Raw genomic sequence first — 21,453 nt, 5'->3', positions numbered from 1 at the left:
TGACGCAAGCGGGCCCGTCAGACTGTGTTGATGTTTTGTGCACGAGCTCTCGCCCGGGAAGACGGAGACGTATTTTTTGTTTTTTTCTCGTTTGTTTGTACGCTGTGTTCCGTCCAAACGTCGATGGGAATCGTCGTGGTGTCGACGGGGAACATTCGCTCGATGATTCGCGGCTAGCCAGCCAGCTCGACGCCGAACACAGACAATTTTTTGATCCAAAAAGGCGGACTGACTCGTCGCCCTCTACCCCTCCACCCCACCCCCTCCTCCTCCCGCTCCTGCTCCTCCTCCTCCCCACCATGACGATCCTACCCAAAAAGAAGCCCAGCTCCGGGGTCGGGGTCGCGGATCACGCTGATGACAGCGACCGGCGAAGCGTCGCGGACACTCACCAACATCCGCACCCTCACGCGGGGAGGACCGGAGCCCGGCCGCGGGCTTCTCCGCCGCCGTGGACGTACCAGCCCACACCGCCTTCCGCCAGAGACGAGCGGCGGAGCATCGAGGCGAGCTCCCGGCCGCAGCAGGCCTCTCCTCCGCCTGGCGGCTCGGTGGCCTCCGCAGGGCCGTGCGACGGCAGGGAAGGCGCTGGCGGCGGCGGCGGATTGGGGGCGACCTCCCGTGGGGACTTGGTGGTGCAGGCCGGGGTTGTGGGCTGTGGCGGGAGTATCGGCGGTTGTTGCTCCGGGCCCGGACTCAGTAAGAGGCGACGGCAAGCGGGCACCTGCTCCGGCTCGGCGGCGCTGGCCGGAGGAGGGCAGGCCGGCGTGAGCGGTCCCGGTGGCGTTGGCTCCAGCCAGGAACCGGACGAGGGAGCTGGTGGCAACAACAGCGAGGACGAGTACGAGAACGCCGCCCGCCTGCAGGCCGTTGACCCGGCCACCGCCGAGGAGGTAAGCGCCACAATTCCAATACCGTGTGGAGGTCCTGGGTCGCGTCTAAAATGGACGCTACGGTACGTGGGAATGAGTGAATGACAGAATGACGACGATTTTCGGTTCACGTCTATCTTGTCGTCGCCATGGCAACACGTGGTTGGGCTTGCATTTAAATACGTTTCTGATAGCTAGTAACGTATTACACAAACCTCGCTGCTACATTGAAGTACATTTTTCTAATCACTTTCGCCCACTACATTTGAAAACAGATAAACTGTAGGCTGTTTACTTTGTACACCAAATTTACTTTGTCAGATAATGAATGGATGGAAGTCTAAGAGCATAAACAAAATGTGCCAGGGTACTTAGGGTGGCTGAAAGTGATTGACTACAACTGACTTGAGGTGAAAACCATATGGTGCCCCCCCACCTTCTTCGAAAAGGACAAACATCAGGCTTGGCATTTCAGGTATTTTCCACAAGTATATGTAAAATGCTTGGTTGGTGTTGTCATTATAGTAATTTGGCAAAACATAATGGTAGGCATGCTAGAAGACAACAGTGCGCTATCCATTTAATTGTCAAAAGAGTACATCTGTGCAATGGAAAACTTGGGTTAATTATACAGTCCCTCTATGCTCATGTCGTAAGTTTCCACCACCTCTATTTTTGAACCAAGTTGACACTTAAAATGTAAATTACTACTGGCATTCTGTCTCACCTCAAAGCAACTTACTTGACGTCAAATCTTTTTCAACTGACAAACAACGGTGGTAGAGGAGAAGGTGGAAATTGCATTCAGAAGACGTGTGACGTCATGGCGTAAAGCTAGGGTAGTTACTTTTTCAACGTCAACGGATGCCAACGACCTAGGAAAGATGTAAATAGAGAGAGGAAAAGTCAATGGTTGAGATCTTGAATGATTAATTGATTGAAATCTTATGCAGGAAAAAAAAAGAGCCAGAGCAATGATGGCAAAGCATTAATAACAAGGGCAACAGATTGGGCTAAGCAAGATATTTCCCATCCATGGCATTATTTAATAGCACAGTCTATTGTTGTCTGCTACAAGAATGATTTGTGGCAAATGTGTTACGTCTCATGCCAGCCTAAAAAACACCGAGCTGAACTGATTGAGCAGCGGAAATGTGACAATCCCGACGGTTTTAGATGTAAATAGAAAGAAAAACTTCCTTTTAATGAAGTTAATACACTGCATCAACTCGCAGGTGTAGGCTACACTCCAATGCATTTGAATGAGATAAGTGAATATAGCTTTGTAAATGTACGATGAAGAATAAGCACTATATAAGTGCACTCCATTTACCATTTAACATTTTGATAAGTCGACTTGTCATTTGTTGGACTATGATGTGTTTTTTTTGTTTGTTTTTTCGGAAAAGCGCATGTTTCAAATCAATTGGCAAATGGAGAATTTGGGTGCGAGCCTGAGCTGTACTTAATATAAATATGCTCTATTAGAAGTATACAGATTAAAGTATGCTACAGTGAAGGTTTGTAATGTACACCATTAAATGTCATTTAAATTAAGGCAGCCCAAGCTAACTTAATTGCCATGTTACATTTAATATTTGTATTTATTTTTTTGTATTATTGTGTACTGGGATATTTTTGTTGACCTGCGTTGGTTCCTGTGTAATTATTTACATGCAATTTGCGTGTTGTTGCAGATGTTCTGTGAATGTAAAAAAAAAAAAGGTATTACGCCACATTATTATAGGCGTCTTTGGCGCCATGCATTCTATTTTAATTGGATTGTTATTTACTGGAATTAGGACATTTTTACTGTGTTAGCGTAGCTTTGTGATAGACTACAGCACGTTCTGGACGCCAAAGGCATAGCGCTATATATTACATTGCAAAAGCGATAATTTAGTCGTATGTCGCAAACTTTTGACCCAAGGTATGTGCGTTTTATCTGGCCTGTGCAACACCTCTACATGGGAAAAGCGTGCAAGAGCGCTAGCTGGCAGCAGCCATGCACTTACACAGCTCGTTTTTAGGATGTTAAATTGTTGGAACTGAGTTGGCGTGGATACAGAACTTGCTTGTAAACCGAGGACTTTCTATACAGTGTTTTCACTCCTCGCTGCTGTAATGACAATCAATAATTCTGACTGTGTGTGTGTGTGTGTGTGTGTGTGTGTGTGTGTGTGTGTGTGTGTGTGTGTGTGTGTGTGTGTGTGTGTTTGTATGTGTGTGCAGCAAGAACACTGGTTTGAAAAAGCTCTGCAGGACAAGAAAGGTTTCGTTATCAAGAAGATGAAGGAGGACGGAGCGTGTCTCTTCAGAGCCGTCGGTAAGTCAAATGCTTCCTCTTTTGGCCACCATGTGGTGTTTGGTTAACCAAAAAAGTGATTATAGTAATGTCTTCAAAGTTTTTGAGTTGACCTTTTTTTGGTTGATGTTTGTTTTGTTGTGTGAGCCAAAATTTGAGGTATATGAGTGACTTTCAAAAAATGCATTTGCTTTTGGGAAAAATGAAGCAAATCAAGTAATGTAATGTCCTCGCATTTGGACAATCAGAGCCACAGTCACTGATTCATTTTCAGCGCTTTAATGAACAGGACAAATATTAATATTACATCACGTTTCTTCTACACCATTATTTTCTTTGCCATGAAGTGATGACTTGAAAATAAAAAACAGTGATGCCTTTCTTAATTGGTAAAAACACATCATCTTTGACAGAGCATTTGAAATAAATGATGTACGGAGCGATAGTTCAACTTGGTGCCAAGAAACTATTTTGAAGTGAATCGAGGAGTTTCATTTAGACAAAGTAGTGTTTTGTCACTGTTTGTGGCAGGGTTCGGCCCCTATTGCTGATGAACACTCTAGAAATGTGTTTGGCAACTTTTGAAAAGTGACTTAAAACGCTAAAATTGATGCACTTTACCATTAAACGACACCAAAAAAAAAATCTTGTTACACAGTCAACTGACTGCAGTTGATCAAATTACAAATTAAGGAGCCAAATCATTTAAAAACATTAAGTTCAGAATCACACACATTAGTATTAAGTTAATACTCGAACATGTCGAACCAGCACCGATCTGCGAAGGTGAGCACCGCGGTGGGTGCGATCGCGCCTGGGTCTGGGTGGGTCTCGCCGTTTGAGACTCGCCAGGTTAGTGATGGAGAAACCGAAGCTTTCTGAAGCAGTGAATCAATATTAAGCATTGTGTTAAAATGGTTCAGTCAGTGTTATGAAGCATTTGCCACAAATCAGTGTGGTGAGTCGTGACACCGCTTCACCGCTGCTTTCTGTACCACTGACTGAAGCAATTGTGTATAATGCTTCTGCGCTTCAAGGCATATGACACAATTCAGTGTGGTGACATCTGCTGGACAAAAATATATTTCATTTTCAGTCAGCAAAAAGGGCAAAGTGTCATTAAAAAATAAGACACTATTGTGTCAGTTTTAAATAAAACAATGAAATGATTGTGCAATGAAAACTGGGGATTTGGGTGTTTCACAAAAAACGTAATTTCTGCAGCATTTGGTTTCAGTCCTATGACCTCTCCAGCTTTGGAGAAGACTTTTTCGGTTATCTGATTTATATTATAAAATCAGTGTATATAGTGTGTGAATGAATGCCGACAATATGTGCAATTGCAAATTAATATATTGTGTAATAATCTAATTTCACCTCCACTGTAAAGAACAAAAAACAGGGGGGTGATATTTACTTAGAAAAAAAATTGTTAAGTTTTTTTTATTTATTATATTGTAAATTTTACAAGGGGAGTTTTGGGTACAATTTCCCAGTTAATTTATTTATTTCAAAAGTTACTAAACTGTTGAGGAGCGAACTCATGACCTTCAGCTTGGTAGAGAGACACTCTTCATGTGAGCCATATTAGTTTTGTTGTTTGCCATTTATAGGCTAATGTATTTCTGGTGTAACTCGAGCAAAAACAGCTTGGAGGTACGAGGATTCCACCTGACAGCAGCAACACGGCAGGAGTGGCATGGCTCAGCTCTTAGCGTGGCTGTCACCTATTCTGAATGTTGTGGCCCTTGTCGACCCTTGAGTATTTTTTTCATTGAAGAAAAGCATGATAAGATCTACTCGTAACACTTCTTGTAAAATGTACTTAATTCTGGAGTGAAAACACTTTCCTAGGTTAAGTAAATATTACTCATTGTTTTTTAGTGCACCTTTCCTCGTTCTCAGTGACTTAATGCACGCAAAAGCTCTCCTCATCTCAATCTTGCCCCCAAGAAGCATTGTGAGTTTGACTCAATCAAATTGACTGACTCAACAACTCCTTACCTGGAGTGACACGTCGACAGTCATGACCGACATGCGAGTGACGTAACAACGCAAACCAAAGTGCATTTAAACCAAATTAACAAAAAAAAATCCTCCAAACATATCATTCAACAAATACATTCCCAAATCTTCACTCCTCGCACCTTCCAGCCTGGTTGCTTCCCTCAAACAAGAACAAATGCAGTAAATATTCAGACAAATATTAACTAAAGTGTGCACGCCTTAGAAAATGCTACTTACTTAATATTAACTGAAAACATTAAATAATTAAGCTAAAGCAAATTCAAACAATACTGACATTAGATGGTGGTGATAAGGGTATCCACCACAGTACATAACTCCACATCAGTTCATACATCGTGTTGATGCCTTCAGTGAGAATCTACAAAGTAAGCAGCCATGAAAATAAAGCAAATTCATTGAATAGGAAAGTGTGTCCAAACTTATGGTCTGCACTGTATATTCAATATTAAAGTTATTAAACTGCGCAAAAGTCAAAACTTGGTTGATTCAACATCGATTCAACATATGTTCGAGACATTTTTAAAAGTGGTGCTTCCTTGATTTGGCTTGTGCAAAAACAGTTATTAGGCTTTATGTTCACGATTCAGTGATTTCACTCTGTACTCGATTGAAATTAAAGCCAGCCCTGAAAGTCTCTCCTAAGCCTAACACAGACAGTCATAAACAATTCTTACTTAAAGTCACCACTGTCTTTTCTTTTCTCTTCTCCCTCTTTTTTTCCTTCGTTTTTCACTCCCAGATGGATAGCTTTTCTTCATCCTGTCAGTCTTGTCGGAGAATCTACTGTCACCCTATTTGTTTACACTAGCACATGCAAGCTGCATGTGTCTCTAATGAGCAACAAGTGGGGGAGGGGCGAGTTTGGCTCGCAGGGCCCCTATAGGGAATTTGAGATAGTCAATTGTCATTGCACTTTGGCACTCCTAATGTGAAAGAATAAGATATGCGGTTTGTGTGAAATCTGTTGACCCTCTGGGGGGCCCTCTGACTAGGGGGCCCCAAGCAATTGCCTGGTTTGCCTAATGGCAAGCTACGCCTCTGGGCATCGGAACAACGTATCGAGACACATATTGCCGCGAGCGCTCGACATTTGCCGAGCGTCTGCTTCGAGCGTAACATCACTAGTATTAACAAGCACATCCTCACTCACTGCAGATAAAATCAAGCTCGTCCAACTTTAGTTTTCATTTCTCCGGTGGCTTGTTTGCTAACTTGAAGTGATGCGTTTAAATAGTTCCCCACTTGCAGTTAAAACCAAACAGATATAGAGACATATATATTAGATATAACTAAAACAAACTTTTAATTTGTTGTTTTCTTACAAATACAAATTTAGAATGATAAACTAATCTTAGTTCACACATTTAAATATATCATCACGCCATGGCAAGGTCATTTAGCAACCAGCCAGCAACATATCTGGAAAAGGAGTTGGCAACTCTAAATATGTGTGTGTGCGTGTGTGTCAGCTGACCAGGTATATGGCGATCAGGACATGCACGAGGTGGTGAGGAAACACTGCATGGACTATCTGGTGAGTGGCACTTTCGAGTCATTCCTACAGGAGGTTAAAGAAAAATGTGTTCAAATGCATGTTTGTCATGCCTTTGTCTATGTGAAAAAATGTATTAGAATATTATCTAGTAAAAATATGCAAGTTGTATGGATTTTTTTTTTTAATCCGACTTTTTCCTCACAGATGAAGAACGCCGATTATTTTTCCAACTACGTGACGGAGGACTTCACCACGTACATCAACAGGAAGAGGAAAAACAATTGCCATGGCAACCACATTGAGATGCAGGCCATGGCGGAGATGTACAACAGGCCAGTGGAGGTGTACCAGTACGGCACAGGTGTCTTCTCTTCGTTCTCATCTCGCTATTAAATTGTTAATTTTAGGGCTGCAATGATTATTCGAGTAACTGTAGCAAAATCTCTGCCTTAAACCTTTACAAAGATAATCATCCACATGGACTGATGTTGCTGCAGTGACACATCCCACTCCGTGTAGAAATAAGTTAGCATGAAGATAAAATGCTATATGTATAACAAAAGCACGTCTACGATCGCCAACACAAGGAAATAGCTCACACCCACGTCACTCACCAGACCAGGCCTGCCTTTTAAAGCCATGCACACTCAAAGATACACATACTGCAGTAGAACGTGAGGCTGGTGGCCAAGTGGAAAAAATAATACTGACACGTCACATACATGTTAATGTGTTATTAATGCTAAATCAATTTTTATCCAATGATTATGTGGTTTAATCTGAAGAATTATCGAGTCTGATATTCGATATCTGCAGCCCTACTTAGTTTTGTTACGCCCATTGTAACTATCAGTCATCTGCCTTCACGTTAAGCCCCGCCTCTTCCTGCTACAGAGCCAATCAACACCTTCCATGGCATCCACCAGAATAACGACGAGCCCATCCGAGTTAGCTACCACCGTAACATCCACTACAACTCGGTGGTCAACCCCAACAAGGCCACCATCGGTGTGGGCCTCGGCCTGCCCGCCTTCAAGCCAGGGGTACGAACCTGCATCCTTGCACACACATAGGGGGGGGGTATTTGTAATTATTTATTAATCCATCTTGTCACCTTTAATTAACTGCAATGTTTTAAGTAACAGTATTCACATATTATACAGTGATACTTGAATTTAGATGTGCCCCAACTCGCATTTTGAATTTAATTGAATTTGAATTGGCTGAAAAACTCTTTGTGGTAGTGCTTATTATGCTAATTAACCATACTATTAGGCCACATTGGGAGCTGATGTGCAGATCAACACATTTAGGAAAGTAGTCAGAAAACAAAAAATTGACTTGTTTGTATAATTTGACACTTAATGGATAGGCAGACATTCCTGACATACAACAATGTAGATACAACACATTAAAAAGTAATTTTACATATTATGACCCTTTTATACCACGTCCTTAGTACGCGGACCAATCTCTGATGAAGTCAGCCATCAAGACGTCCGAGGAGTCGTGGATTGAGCAGCAGATGTTGGAAGACAAGAAGCGAGCGAGCGACTGGGAGGCCACGTGCGAGGCCATCGAGGAGCAAGTGGCCAGGGAGTCGTACCTGCAGTGGCTTCGGGACCAGGAGAAGCAGGCCCGACAGGTCAGCGCCTTGTCTGCTACTTTTGACAGAATGAGAACAAGGGTAAAACAAAAGACAATTGCTGTGGTAACTTGATTAACAGGTGTCCTAGGCTAAGTTATCATTTGGTAATTTTTTTGATTTTGCTTTGTTTTGTTTTTGCGTTAAAAAGTAAGGTAAACAGCACTTACGTGAAGTAAAACAAATGATACAATTAAGATAATACAATGCCCTTACTTATGGGCAAGATGATTTTTGTGCTTAATTCATATTCTGCAAATGCAATATTAATCAAAATACCCTATTAAAAAAAAAAATCCTTTACTTGACTTATGTTTTAAACCAACACATTTAAAATGTTGATAACTCATAAAAGTAAGCAACTTTGCCTACTGCAAGACAAAATAATATACATGAGATATTCATAAATAGTCTCACTTAGTGCCATTTCTGTCACTTTTTTCATTCAAATCTCTTTGGGCGTGTATTAAAGTAATTCCTACCTATTACTTGCAATCTCCCTCCTTCCAGCCCAGGAAAGCCAGTGCCACCTGCAGCTCAGCCACGGCAGCGGCCTCTAGTGGCCTGGAGGAGTGGGTTGCTCGGTCACCGCGGCAACGAGAGACTGACCCTTCTCACTCGGACCTCACCAGCGCCCCTTCGACCGTCATCAAGCCGCCTTCTCCCGCCGGCGCCGCCCTCATCCTCAACAAACCGCCCTCACCTTGTGCGCCAGGTAACGCCCACCGGTGACTCGGGTTGCAAAGGGGTGGAAAATTGACAGTACATTTCTGGATAGTGTGGGGTAAATTCAAGTCAGATGACAGATTCTGGAGAAATGTTGTTTTGTTTTCTTGGCCTTTTTGGTGAACACTTTTATGTGATACTGCATGATCAAAAAATACCTTCAAATTACAGTTTCAGTTAAAAATATTCACTATTAAGCTCGTATGAGCCAAAATTCTGAGGAGTTCTCCTAATAATTTGATAATTTTGCAACCTGCCTGGGCTACTTTGTGCGCGTGCGTGTTTTTAACGTGTTAAAATGTGTTTGTGTGGTTGCAGGTCCCAGTAATCCGAGTCGTCATCATTTAGAGTACAGAGCCATTATGCAGGAGATGTCACCTACAGCATTTGGTGAGAAACATTAAGTGTGTCTACTATGTAGGGTTGGGTGATGTTTTTCACAAAATCCATGGTTCAGTTCTCGGTTTTGTGGTCACGGTTTTCGTTTTCGTTTGGTATGCTTTGACTCTTAAAAAAATCAATTATGTTTTGTAGTTATAAGTGAAAGTGTATATTCACAGCACTATTGTTGTATTATTTAAAATCTTATTTTGTTCTATCTATGCCAGTAGTATATAGTGGCTGGCATAAACAATAACTGCTCTTGAGTTGGATGGCAAAAGGTACACGAAACCTGTGAATCCATCTATCATAATTCCCTGCAAATACAGTGTTCCCTCACTTTTCGCGGGTTACGTTCTACGCTCAACCACGATAAGTGAATTTCCGCAAAGTAGAGGACTTTTGTTTTGCTTTTTACTGAGCCATAACAAAGCCACCACACAGTTCCCACCCTTCTAAACACTTGTTAACTTTGTAAATATAATAAAACAATAGCAGAATAAATGAAGAATACATGAAATCTGGGAGTGGTGGATAGCAGTGCGTGTGGGCAGGGGCGGTGGTAATAATCTCTGAGAAACCTGCGAAATAGTAGAACCCAATATAAACCCCGTAATGTATGAATTTTTGACCCAAATACGAATCTGCGATATAGTGAATCTGCAATAAGTGAACAGCGAAGTAGTGAGGGAACCCTGTATATCATATTAGTGTTCAACTATACAAAATTAGATTTCACACTAAGGCTACGTTCACACTGCAGGCAAATGCGACCCAGATCTGGTATTTTTGCCGAAATGCGACATGTATCTGACTTTTTTTTTGTCAGTCTGAACGGATTAAGACCTGCAGCGTGAACGTAGCCTAAGTACATCAGTGACTAAACTAGGTCAAGATCATTTATATAACAGTTAGTTGGTCTATATGTGCCTCCCAGTTCTGAACAATCGGCGGCGGCTAGCTGCATGCTAGCATCAAATATCGCTGGATTAAGCCAAGTTCCAGTGAGAAACAAAAAGTCATGAACAGCCAGTTGTAATTCCAACGTCTGCGTTATGTACCATCATACCATGTGACATTATTGTAGGTTCATAGCTGTGCTTTTATGATCTTAATCTGACAAGGAATAAGACAAATATTCTTTAGAAGTTTTGGAAGTGTTCAAACTAAAATGTAAGAAAACAAATATTTCCTTAGTTTGAGTTCACCAAAACCTGACAATACCTACCATTTAACCAGTTTTGGCACCACACGTTTGTCATTTTGTACTGATGTCACCATGTAATTCAACTGTAGTGTCTCGGTCTGAACACTAAAGAGCACCAATATAATGACTGTCTTAAGGCCTAGATACACCAATCCGACGTCAGGAGTCGGACAGCGTTGGGCGGATGGCATGAGCCGTGTGATCAGTGTATAAATTACTGTCGTAAAGTCGGATCGAGTTGGAATACATCGGGGGACGGGGCAGCGGGGTTCCCCACAGTACTCCGAATCGGGCTGTCACTCTCTCCCAGAGTGTTCACACGTAGTGAATGTCAGCCTAAGTAGATGGGGTGCAGTTTGGCAACACAAGACTGCTCAAGGCCGGTGGTCTGCAGGGGACAGGTCGCTGCACATCAATGTGCTGGAGCTGCGGGCTGTGCATCAGGCCCGCATTAATTTTCTGCCCTTCGTGGCAGGGCGCCATGTCCTGGTACGATCGGACAATACCTCCACTGTGTATCACATCAATCATCAGGGCGGGACGAGATCTGCCCAGTTGCTACGAGCCTCACGGAGGCTTCTCAGATGGGCCACCCGCCGTCTTGCCAGCCTGTGGGCCATGTTTCTCCCGGGCATTGTCAACCAGTCAGAGGATTCCCTCTCCCGCCATCGTCCGCCTCAGGGGAATTGGCATCTCCACCCGGAGGTGTTGAGCGCCATTTAGAGTCGCTTCAGGAAGGCGACGGTAGATCTTTTTGCCTCCGAGGAGTCCACTCACTGTCCCCTCTGGTTTTCCCTGAGTGAGCAGAGCCGCTCACTCGGCCAGGATGCTCTGGCACACCCCTGGCCAAGGCGCCTGCTATATGCTTTCGCACCTTTCCCCCTCATTCATCTGACGCTTCGGAGGGTCCTTCTGGAGGGTCACACATTGTTGCTGGTGGCCCCTCTTTGGCCAGCCCAGACTTGGTTTCCTCTCCTCCGCAGTCTCTGCTCCTTCAAACCGTGGCTCCTGCCCAGTCGTTTGGATCTACTGTCCCAACAGCAGGGTCGGATTTGGCATCCCGATCCTCGTCGGCTCCATCTGTGTGTCTGGCCGCTGAGGGCCGAGACCCATTGCTGACTGAGTGCTCGTCTTCGGTTAAGCATACGATCCTTAATGCCAGGGCTCCGTCCACTCGTTTGCTGTATGCTAACAGGTGGAAGTTGTTTGCGGAGTGGTGTGCAAGCTGCTGGAGGGATCCTGTGACGTGCCCTATTCCCACTGTTTTAGAATTCCGTCTGTGGGTTGCCATAGCCCAGTGGCCTTCGTTCTAGGAACCCGCCTCGAGTCCCCACCTGGGACCTTCGTCTGGTGCATGACGCACTGTGCATGTCCCCTTTCGAGCCCTTGACCGAAGGGGAACTTCGCTGGCTGTCTCGTAAGACGGCATTTCTACTCGCTAAGCGGGTGGGGGAGCTCCACGCTGTATCTGTTAGCCCCGAGTGTCTTCGTTGGCATCCCAACGGGGCAGGGGTCACATTGTGGCCAAATGCTGCTTTTGGCTCCAAAGTTTTGTCTGGCTCTCAAGCCAACCACTCTATTCGTCTCGCTTGTTTGACTCTACAGTCGTCGGATGGGGTTGTTACTCCAAGTCTTTGTTGTCCTGAGGACGCTCCGGTCTAATTTAGATGCTACGGCATGTTTCCGTACATCCACCCAGCTTTTTGTGTCTTACGACGGCCCGAACTAAGGAGCTGCTGTTTCCAAGCAACGTCTCTCCCATTGGATCGGGGATGTGATTCGACAGTTGTACCGGATCATGGGCCGTTCTGAAAGGAGTGTCCTTGGAGGACGTCTGTGCGGCTGCTTCTTGGTCGCCGCCTTGCACGTTCTCCAGATTCTACAGTTTGGATATCACCTCTCCTCATCCACTGGATGTGGTTCACGGTCCTGCGAAGGCCCCTCTGTGAGGTACATTTTCCAGGGTCTTCGTGACATCGCTGGTATTCGGCGTTCCATGCTGTTTCAGCACCGCCACCTGCAGTCGGGAGGTACGAAATAGAACAACAGTTACGTATGTAACTACGGTTCTATGAGTCCCGAACGACCGCCAGCATTGCTTGTCACTCAGAGCCCTCGTGTTTGCGCGACAAGGTTCCGGTTGCGATGCTCTTTTATACATGAGGATCACGTCAGCTGGACCCCTGGAAATATCCTTTTATGAATTCTTTCTCGAGTGACGGATGCGCGTGGTGGATTCGACATGTTGAATCGGCGTCGTGGCATTTGATCACTGTGATTGGCTGTTAGCTAGCGAATCAGCACACAGGGCAAGAAGAGAAGGTGATGTACTGATGGAAAGCCTTGACCTTTTTTTCCCCCGCTCATATTTCATGGAGTTTAACTTTTTTTGTCAACGCCATAACGTGTGCCACCAAAAGAGAGCATGTGTCATTGATTTTTGTTTTTGTGACAACTGAAAAAGAAACCACTGTTGTATCGAGCAACATACATCGGCCAAGGGTATCAGCAGATGGCAGAAATATTGTGCGAATAAGTGAACGTATCACAATCCGCTGTTCGAAGAAAACTTCGAAAGAAGAAATATTCAGTAGATGCCACAAGGTGCAAAAGGAATTTCAGATTTACAAAGAAGCACAGAGATGAGCCACAAATTGGAAGAAGCTTTTATAGACTGATGAGACCAAGATTAATCTCTACCAAAGTGATTGAAAGGCCAAACAAAGTATGGTAAAGAAAGCATCAGCTAAAAAGACCCAAGTTCATCATCAAGGTGTGAGGCAGGGTGGAGGTAATATCATGGCTTGGGCTTGCATGGCTGCTTCTGGAACGAGCTCACAAGTCTTTATTGAGGATGTAACTCATGATGGTGGCAGCAAAATGAATTCTCCAGTCTACAAAACAATTTTGTCTGGCAATTTACTGAAAAATGCAACCAAACTAGTTAGGAGAAGCTTTGTCGTGCAGCAAGACAATGACCCAAAACACACACAACACAACTAAGGACTTGATCAACCAGGGGAAAAAAGTGGAAGATGTTAAGCTGTCCAAGTCAATCACCGGACCGTAACGCAATAGACCCTGCATTTTTCCTCATGAAGAGGAGACTGAAGGGAGAACCCTTAAGAAACAAACACAAACTGAAAGAGGCCGCAGTAAAGACCTGGGAAATCATTTCAAATGAAGACTGCAACAGTCTGGTGAAATCGACGGGTTGCAGGCTTGAAGTAAGAGTAATGCCACCAAAGTATTAAATGTATTCACGTTCAGTTAATTGAATAATGTCTGTTCCAATACTTTTGCTCATTTGAAAAGTGGGTGGCTTAAAACAAGGTTCTCTGTCCTGAGTTGTTTTAACACATGTAAATACCACAAAATAAAAGATGGAATTATGAACTTATTGTGTGTATTCATCTTTTGATGTAAAACCCAAATTTTGTCAATATACAGTCAGTACAACAAAAACAAATGAATTGACCTTGCCGTTCCAATACTTTTGAAGGGAACTATCTGCCGTAAAACACCCTCCCTCTCCCCCCAGGTCTAAGCGACTGGGAGGACGACGAGATCCTGGCATCCGTCCTGGCCGTGTCCCAGCAGGAATATTTGGACAGCATGAAACATCAGAGCGGCGCCATGCAGCATCGAGAGCGAGAAGCGTCCCCCGACAGCAGCTGATGGACGCACATACATGACCTACGAACCCCTCCCCCTCGTAAACCACTGAAGACAAAGCCAGAAGAAAGAAATGCATTTATTTTTTTCTCTCAAACTGTCATCCATCCTTCCCTCCCTATCTTGTCCTTTCCTCCGAGCGGGAACTTGAGCAGATTCTGGCTCAGCGAGCCAGTCGGGAACCTGCTTACCACACAATATGTCACGTGAGAGAGCTAATCCATGGGAACAAAACACGCGTTTCTTCTGCTAGCATGTTCCGCATTATCACATATGATCACTCACCCGCCATGACCACAAGCCAGCTCTTGGCCACCGGAAATAATGTCCTCAGATGACCTCACTTTGATTTTGTTTTAATTTATTCTGGTTTGCACAAGTTACACTGCTCTCAAAAAGAATACAGGACTTACGGGTGAAATTTCAGGAAGAACCTAAGATGGGATATACGTTTCCCGGGTGATACTACATTTGACCTCCTGTTAACTTTTGAATGCACTTGTCCTGTGAGATTCATCCTGAAATTTTGCCCAATATCCCAAATTTTATTGCGAGTTGTGTGTGTATATATCGAGAGGAGTTCACGGCAACCACCTCTCAGCCATTGCTTCATTCTGATTGGTTGTCGACCCAACTATAGATTCATTTTGTCCAACAGTAGCCAAAACACAAAAGCTTGCAAGGTCATGATGTCATCATTTTAAAGGATAGTTTCTAATTAGCTCCTATGCTAATCTACTGTTTGCGAAAACGAGATTTCCTAGTGCCGTGTTATCTGATAGCAGTTAGCTGGGACAAAGGGAAATTTAAACCAGGTTGAATTGTTTTCAACGTTCAAGATATTTGTTAGGTTCTACTTCAGTGAGTGAGCATAAATCCCCTAACTGCAACATAAGAATGTTGTCACTTAGTGCGGCTCAATTGTAGCGGTTCTTTTTGACGAGTTAGCATTAGCATCCTTTCAGTTGAATTTCTGATGACTGGAAAATTAAGTTTCCCTTCTCGTGGAAAGATTGTTATTGAACATGTAGCACAATAAAGTGTGAGGAAGGCTAATCTGACAAAAGACAGCGGCGCCTCATGCCACACTTAACGCCTGAAGTCTACCCTTCCTGTTGGTGACCAGCTTGTTCGAGTTCCATTGATAGCTTGGAAATCTATTTTCTAAAACGTGTGTCTTCCTCTTCTTACCTCCATCATCATCATCCTTTGCTGCATGTTTGATCATGACCAATATTGCCATGGAGACAAAGCGACAAATGAGAGGCAAAAACAGAATTGTCAACACTTATCCTCTTTATGGTTGATTATTGTTATTATTAATAATATAAGTTTGTTTTTATTTTATTGCTTGGGATGAAAATACCTTTTTTTTCTTGGAATAAAAAGGAAAAATGTTTCAGACAGAATGAGCTGCGGATTTGTGAGTGCATTGCAGATTTTTTTAATTTTTTATTTTGCTTTACAGATTATTCACTGCAGTATGGTACATTTTGTGCTGATTATTTTTCCACATGGACTATTACTGCAGACTTGCGTGAGCCAGGAGGAAAGTATGACGGACAACTTGAAAAGTATCATTTCACACTTAAAGCTTAAGTGTGATGTACCTTTTGGAAAGTATACAACAAATTGTAATCGCCAACAGGCGGTTTGGATAGACAGAAAATGGAAACAGCCACTGGTGTTCGTTCAATCACTTTATTGAACAAGCATAATATTGTGAGTATGGCAACTCAAAGTCAAGTGGAGAAAGATAATACCTGTAGTTCACATGCATATAATTTATTCAGAGCAACCAACTTCATAGTGCAGATTTATTTGCATTATTTATATATATCTATATATATATGTGTGTGTGTATTTCGCCAAACTATGGGCTTGAGGCAAATTGGCAGAACGAGTGACATTAAAGCAAAGATTTAAACAAAGTGCAAACTATCCACTTGACTTGGGTATTGTAAACAAATTGCATACAGTACAGTTTGCAAACAATACAGTCACACAATGATGCTAAGGGTAACAAGTAACAACAACAACAAAGCCGGGAAGTGCTGAAAGTATTTGCGTAACTGCACACCTTAAAGCTTGCAAGCATTGTTTAAACTGCTTTCAGCCTTAAGTGACAAAACTACAGGTGCATTTTGTACCATTTTTAACTGTCCTAATGGAGTTTCTAGGCAGCAAAAAACACCATTGCAAAGCTCGAGAAGACGGAAGTGTACGCTTGTAAACCTCCGTCCACTCTGCCCAGTGGTTGAAGTGGCTGGGGAGAGGAAAGTCTGGTTTTCCCTCCTAAAGCTGTTGCCCCCGCAACCCGACCCTGGATAAGCGGTAGTAAATGGATGGATGGATGGATTGATGTATGTTTTGGGAATATAACTGTCAATTTTACAGACGGGATGACATAAGATTTTAACCTTTAATATATTTCTAAGAGGAAAAAAAGGCAGAACAGTCACTCAATAGAGAATTAAAGAAAAAAAACACTCACTGTCATTTAGGATTAATTTGTAATAAGTTAACAAAAGTGCTGATTGAACTGTCTATAAAGATGGGCACCTTCTAGCGCCCATTTTTGAAGGCTGAAACCATTACAAATGCAGTATTTGCACCAAAAGGAGAGAGTTTGCATATATTGTGGCACATCTGCAAACTCATGAGAAGACAGCTATTTGTCATGGAGGTATGTTTTAGTTTGGAGTACCGTATAATCAATTTAAAGGTGGGGTTTTAAGTTTTTACTCAGAAATAAACACTTCATAAACACTGGATGTATGCACATGAAATCCTTTTCAATCAACACCTCTGTGCTTCAGTAAATGTGTGGTGGTGATTTTGCCATTTATTTTGCCATTTTGTTGCATTTTGCCATAAGAGGGACCTTTCTGGGTGGAAAGTCAATGTTTACCCCTTCAGCCAATCACAGAGCGGGGGGCGTGTCGCTGAAGGCAGGCAATGTTGACGAGGAGAGTAGGGGTTGAGCCATGGGAGGAGTCTATTTTGAAATGTTTGTTTACAAATAGAAACTGTCAAAACTTAAGACACCACTCTTGTTTTTTCAGCATGAAAGCATAGGTGGTGTTGCAAATTATTATTAGAGAATTTGGAAATTGAATGGGGCTAACCCTTGAACCATTGTTACACATTATTAACATTTTAATTCTTTATATTAACCTTGTCGAAATGTTTTGTGTCCTGTGCAGAGCAGGTGGTGTTGATTTCGGTTTAATCTGACCTTAAACTGGGACATACTATTTAGTCTAAAAAGTTCCTTCTCAGCGTTTTGTGCGAAAATACATTTGGTCCTTGAGAACAGAATCTGTTTCAAACACGCACTCCTGACTCTGTTTTCGCCATCGCTCATGGAAAAGTACCCAGAGAGTATGTTTTGTCTACAAATGAAAGAGAGGAGGTCTTTTAACTATAAGAAGCCATTGTACACGCGGAAGAGACACATTTCGACGCTCTGAATCCCACTTGTTTAAGTGATGAATTAGAGGCTGTTAAATGTCCAGAGATCTCTGTTGGATTAAAAAATCATTTTTGCAAAGGTGTTTTTTCTTACATTAAATCTGTCTTCAAATTTTGGAACACGCAAAGAGGACAAATAATTTTATTCCTCTTTCACCGCCGGGGTCCCGTTGAGGTGTTGGATGGGGTGGGTGGTGATGCGGTGGGCTGGTGCACCTCCTGCCCCCGCCGGGTTGGGAGATGCCCCGCTGGTTGCTCCTCTTAACTCACTGCACTAGTTTTGCACAATACACTTTGTTAATAGACACGTAGGGCACATAACACACACTTTGGGGGGGGGGGGGGGGTGGAGACACCGTTTTCGCCCTACAACTCCCCTCCAATTTTAATGCACCCCACAACTAGGGGAGGCGGGTGTGTCGGGGTGGGGAGCCATAGGTTGGGGCAGACCGCAGTATTAAGCATTGCTCCGGTCCCCCATCTGGATCCTCGCCGCGCCACCATGCCCCCCCCCCCTTATTTTTGGTTTAATGCACGTTGTGGTGGGTGGCGGGTGTGGGTGAGGGGAAGGAGGGGGGGGGTCGAGGGGGGAGCGAGGGCTGTGGGCCGATGGGGTGCCTAGTGGGCCGTGTTGGGGGTGGGGGGCGCTCCTGGCTCCTGGGTTTGCTCTCCGGCCAGTGGCGCTTGCGGGGCCCGGGGGTTGTGCCTCGGCGCTGCCCCGGCCTGGGGGGCTCTGGGGGGTTGTGCTTGCTCTGTCCTGGCCAGGGTCGACGGCTCCCCTCTATGGTGGAGGTTTTCATGCATGCCAGATCCACCACACCAATATCTACCGAAATTCAAACACAATCTGCTTCTTCCTCTGGTCGTTGAATCGTGGAGGCTGGTGTCAGTGGATCTCACTCTGCTTCATCTATCCTTCCTTCCTTTCCTCAGTCTTTCCTTTGGTCTTGATAAAATTAGAAGAAAAAAAGATCATTGAGGTTTCCCTAATTTGTTGGAATTTAGATGTTTCTGGAGTTGGTGAAAGATTCTGGTTGGTAACCCATTGGGTAGTAGGTGATGTCTGGTCGGCGCTGGATTTCACTTTTCTTTCTTTTCTTTGATCTTTCCTCGGGTCTCCTGACAACTTCACGACTCTAGCTGGATTCTGAAGTATTCGGTTTGATGAACGATATGAGATTTTTAAAAGGTTTTAGATGAATTAATGAGCACACACTCACACGCACGCACATATGCACACACACAAAAAGAAAAAGAAAAAAAAGAGAGAGCAATGATGATGACATGTTGAATCGGTAAGATTACCGAATGAACAATACTGAGCTCTCTCAGAAGAAAAAAAGGACTAACCTGAAGTTATTTAAGTGGAGTAAATTACATCAGTCTCCTTAGTCAATAAAAATGACAATTTTTGAGGGAGTTGATGTGCAATATATTTATAAGAATAACCTGTGTTGTAATATCCATTAAATCCCAAATAAACTTCTCTTTAGGTTTGAAGAAACCTGGTCTCAAGGTGTTTCAGTAAAGCCTAAACTTAGAACATATATGCAAATCAAGGACTTATTCCTGAACAATATGTTTTATCTCGATTGTCTAAAAATCAAAGATCATTGGTTGCTCAGCTAAGGTCTGGTATTCTCCCTCTAGCCATTGAAACCAGTTGTCCTTTAAGACTACCTGTAGCCTGGCGGGGGAGGAGTATTCCTAGGGCGTGCCGTTCCCAGGACAAAGGGCGCTGGGTGTTCCCTTCTGCGACCTGCAATCAGATATAGTTGCAAATGGGGAGGAACAATCATCTTGACGACAGGTGTGGGTGAGGCCTTAACCCCAACAACACCATGCCAATCGTCAAGCATGGCAATGGTAGTATGCTGTGGGGTTGTTTTGCTGCCCATACAACTGGAGCTTTACACAGAGTTAATTGGATAATGAAAGAGTAGTATTAACTACCTTTAGTTTTTTTTCCAAAAAATAATCACCTCAAAGTTTGGATTTTGGACACTGTTGGGTGTTCCAACAGCACAATGACCCAAACACACATCAAATGTGGTAATGGAATGGCTAAATCGAGCTAGAATCAAGGTTTTAGAATGGCCTTTCCAAAGAACTGATTATTATTATTATTATTATTATTGTTATTATTATTAAAACCCCATTGAGAACATGTAGACAATGCTCAAGAAAGTTCCTGTCAGCAAGCCAATTTGACTGAACTGCACAAAATTCTGTCAAGAGGAGCGGTCAAAGATTCAACCAGTAGCTTGTGGATGGTGAAGGATTAAAATATAATTTGTAATCTTTTGCGTGTTCAAATAAATCAAAGATGAGATTCTTGTGAAGAGGGTCCTTGCAAGGATGGTTTATTACAGAGATCTCTGGTCACACAATTGAATATCACCAAAGCAGTGTCATCCAAGAATGTGTGATCCTCCCCCCCAGGAGACACACCCCTTTTATTCAAAACATCAGGAAACGCCTCTGTCATCCCGTGAGGTACAGAATGAGTTTGCATTTTGCCAGTAAACTAGATCGTCCTTGAACTTGGATTTTCACATTTAGACAAAACAGGTTCTCAGTATGCCAGATTGCACTTTCTTCACATTTCGACAAAACAGAATCTCAGTATGCCAGATTGCACTTTCTCCGCATTTCGACAAAACAGAATCTCAGTATGCCAGATTGAACTTTCTCAAGCAGGACGAAGAAAGGGAATTTATTCAAAACAAGATAACAGATAGGTTATGGTCGAGTTATATTGAGTTTAACATTTTTAAACCTGCTCTCACATCTATAACTAAATTCAAAATGGTTAAAATATAAAATGTGATAATTAAAAATGTTAACAATGTTAACAATGGCAACCAAAAGTGCCTAATTGAAGTGAACATGGCCAAGAGACCAAATATTAACATTGCTGTATGTATATTTTTGACCCAGCAGATTTGCTCACTTTTTCTGTTAACCCCGAATAAAGTCATAAAAGAACAAAAATTCTTGAATCTTTTTTGTGACAAGAAAGTATCCGTTCCAATTGCTCTATCAGAGAAAAATGTGAGTTATAGAAATAACTGGAAGCTCAAGAGAGCCAAGGCATTGTGTTCTTTACAAGTGTATGTAAACTTTTAATCACAACTGTAGTTTAAAATAGAGGAACTAAAGTTTTGTTTTGTTTTTTAAATGGCTCATGGAAAGTCTTTTTTTATTTTTTTTTTTTTTTCCTTCCTTTTTTGGCTCATGGAAATTCTGATTGGCTGGTAATTTTAGGCGCGCTAAGTTGAGATAATTTTTTTGCGTGAAAGTAGCCTCAAAAAATATATTTCACATAGGATATCGATCAGTTGCTGCTAGGGTATTATATTCAACACACACACACGTCAGAAATTCATTGATTACTGATTGTGTAGGGATCATAAATGTTTATGGCGACCACATTCAATCATAGAAATTCTGTCTTACAATCATTTCCTAAAGACACTATTTATCAGTTAAAAACTAAATATTTTAAATTATATATATACATGAGTGGCTTCATCCGAACTTTTTCCAGTTAAGAGAATTTTCTCTGCAAGATGTTTCTTTTGGTGTTGTTTTAAATGTTACAAACAACTACATGACTAATAATCTTATCCTAGGGGAAAAAAA

At 42.8% G+C, this 21,453-nt stretch overlaps 1 protein-coding gene across 2 annotated transcripts; it reads left to right on the top strand.

Moving 5' to 3' along the window:
* otud5a (OTU deubiquitinase 5a) lies at window positions 1–15,743 on the top strand. 2 transcript variants are annotated; one of them, XM_077582854.1, is made up of 9 exons: window positions 1–893; window positions 3,105–3,198; window positions 6,675–6,739; window positions 6,905–7,061; window positions 7,574–7,743; window positions 8,160–8,345; window positions 8,856–9,060; window positions 9,390–9,461; window positions 14,201–15,743. In XM_077582854.1, the coding sequence occupies exons 1-9, from the start codon at window positions 300–302 to the stop codon at window positions 14,335–14,337; spliced, it is 1,680 nt and encodes a 559-aa protein (XP_077438980.1). In that variant the 5' UTR covers window positions 1–299; the 3' UTR covers window positions 14,338–15,743. The 2 variants fall into 2 exon arrangements, with proteins under 2 accessions (XP_077438980.1, XP_077438989.1); XM_077582863.1 differs by having other exon boundaries at window positions 2–893; window positions 7,595–7,743.
* Window positions 15,744–21,453: the final 5,710 nt, after the last annotated feature.

The sequence above is a fragment of the Vanacampus margaritifer genome, chromosome 1 (assembly GCF_051991255.1).
Source record: "Vanacampus margaritifer isolate UIUO_Vmar chromosome 1, RoL_Vmar_1.0, whole genome shotgun sequence".
In the NCBI taxonomy this organism is placed as follows: domain Eukaryota; kingdom Metazoa; phylum Chordata; class Actinopteri; order Syngnathiformes; family Syngnathidae; genus Vanacampus; species Vanacampus margaritifer.
The sequence above is the reverse complement of the archived record's forward strand: the minus strand, read 5'-3'. Positions and strand labels throughout refer to the sequence as shown.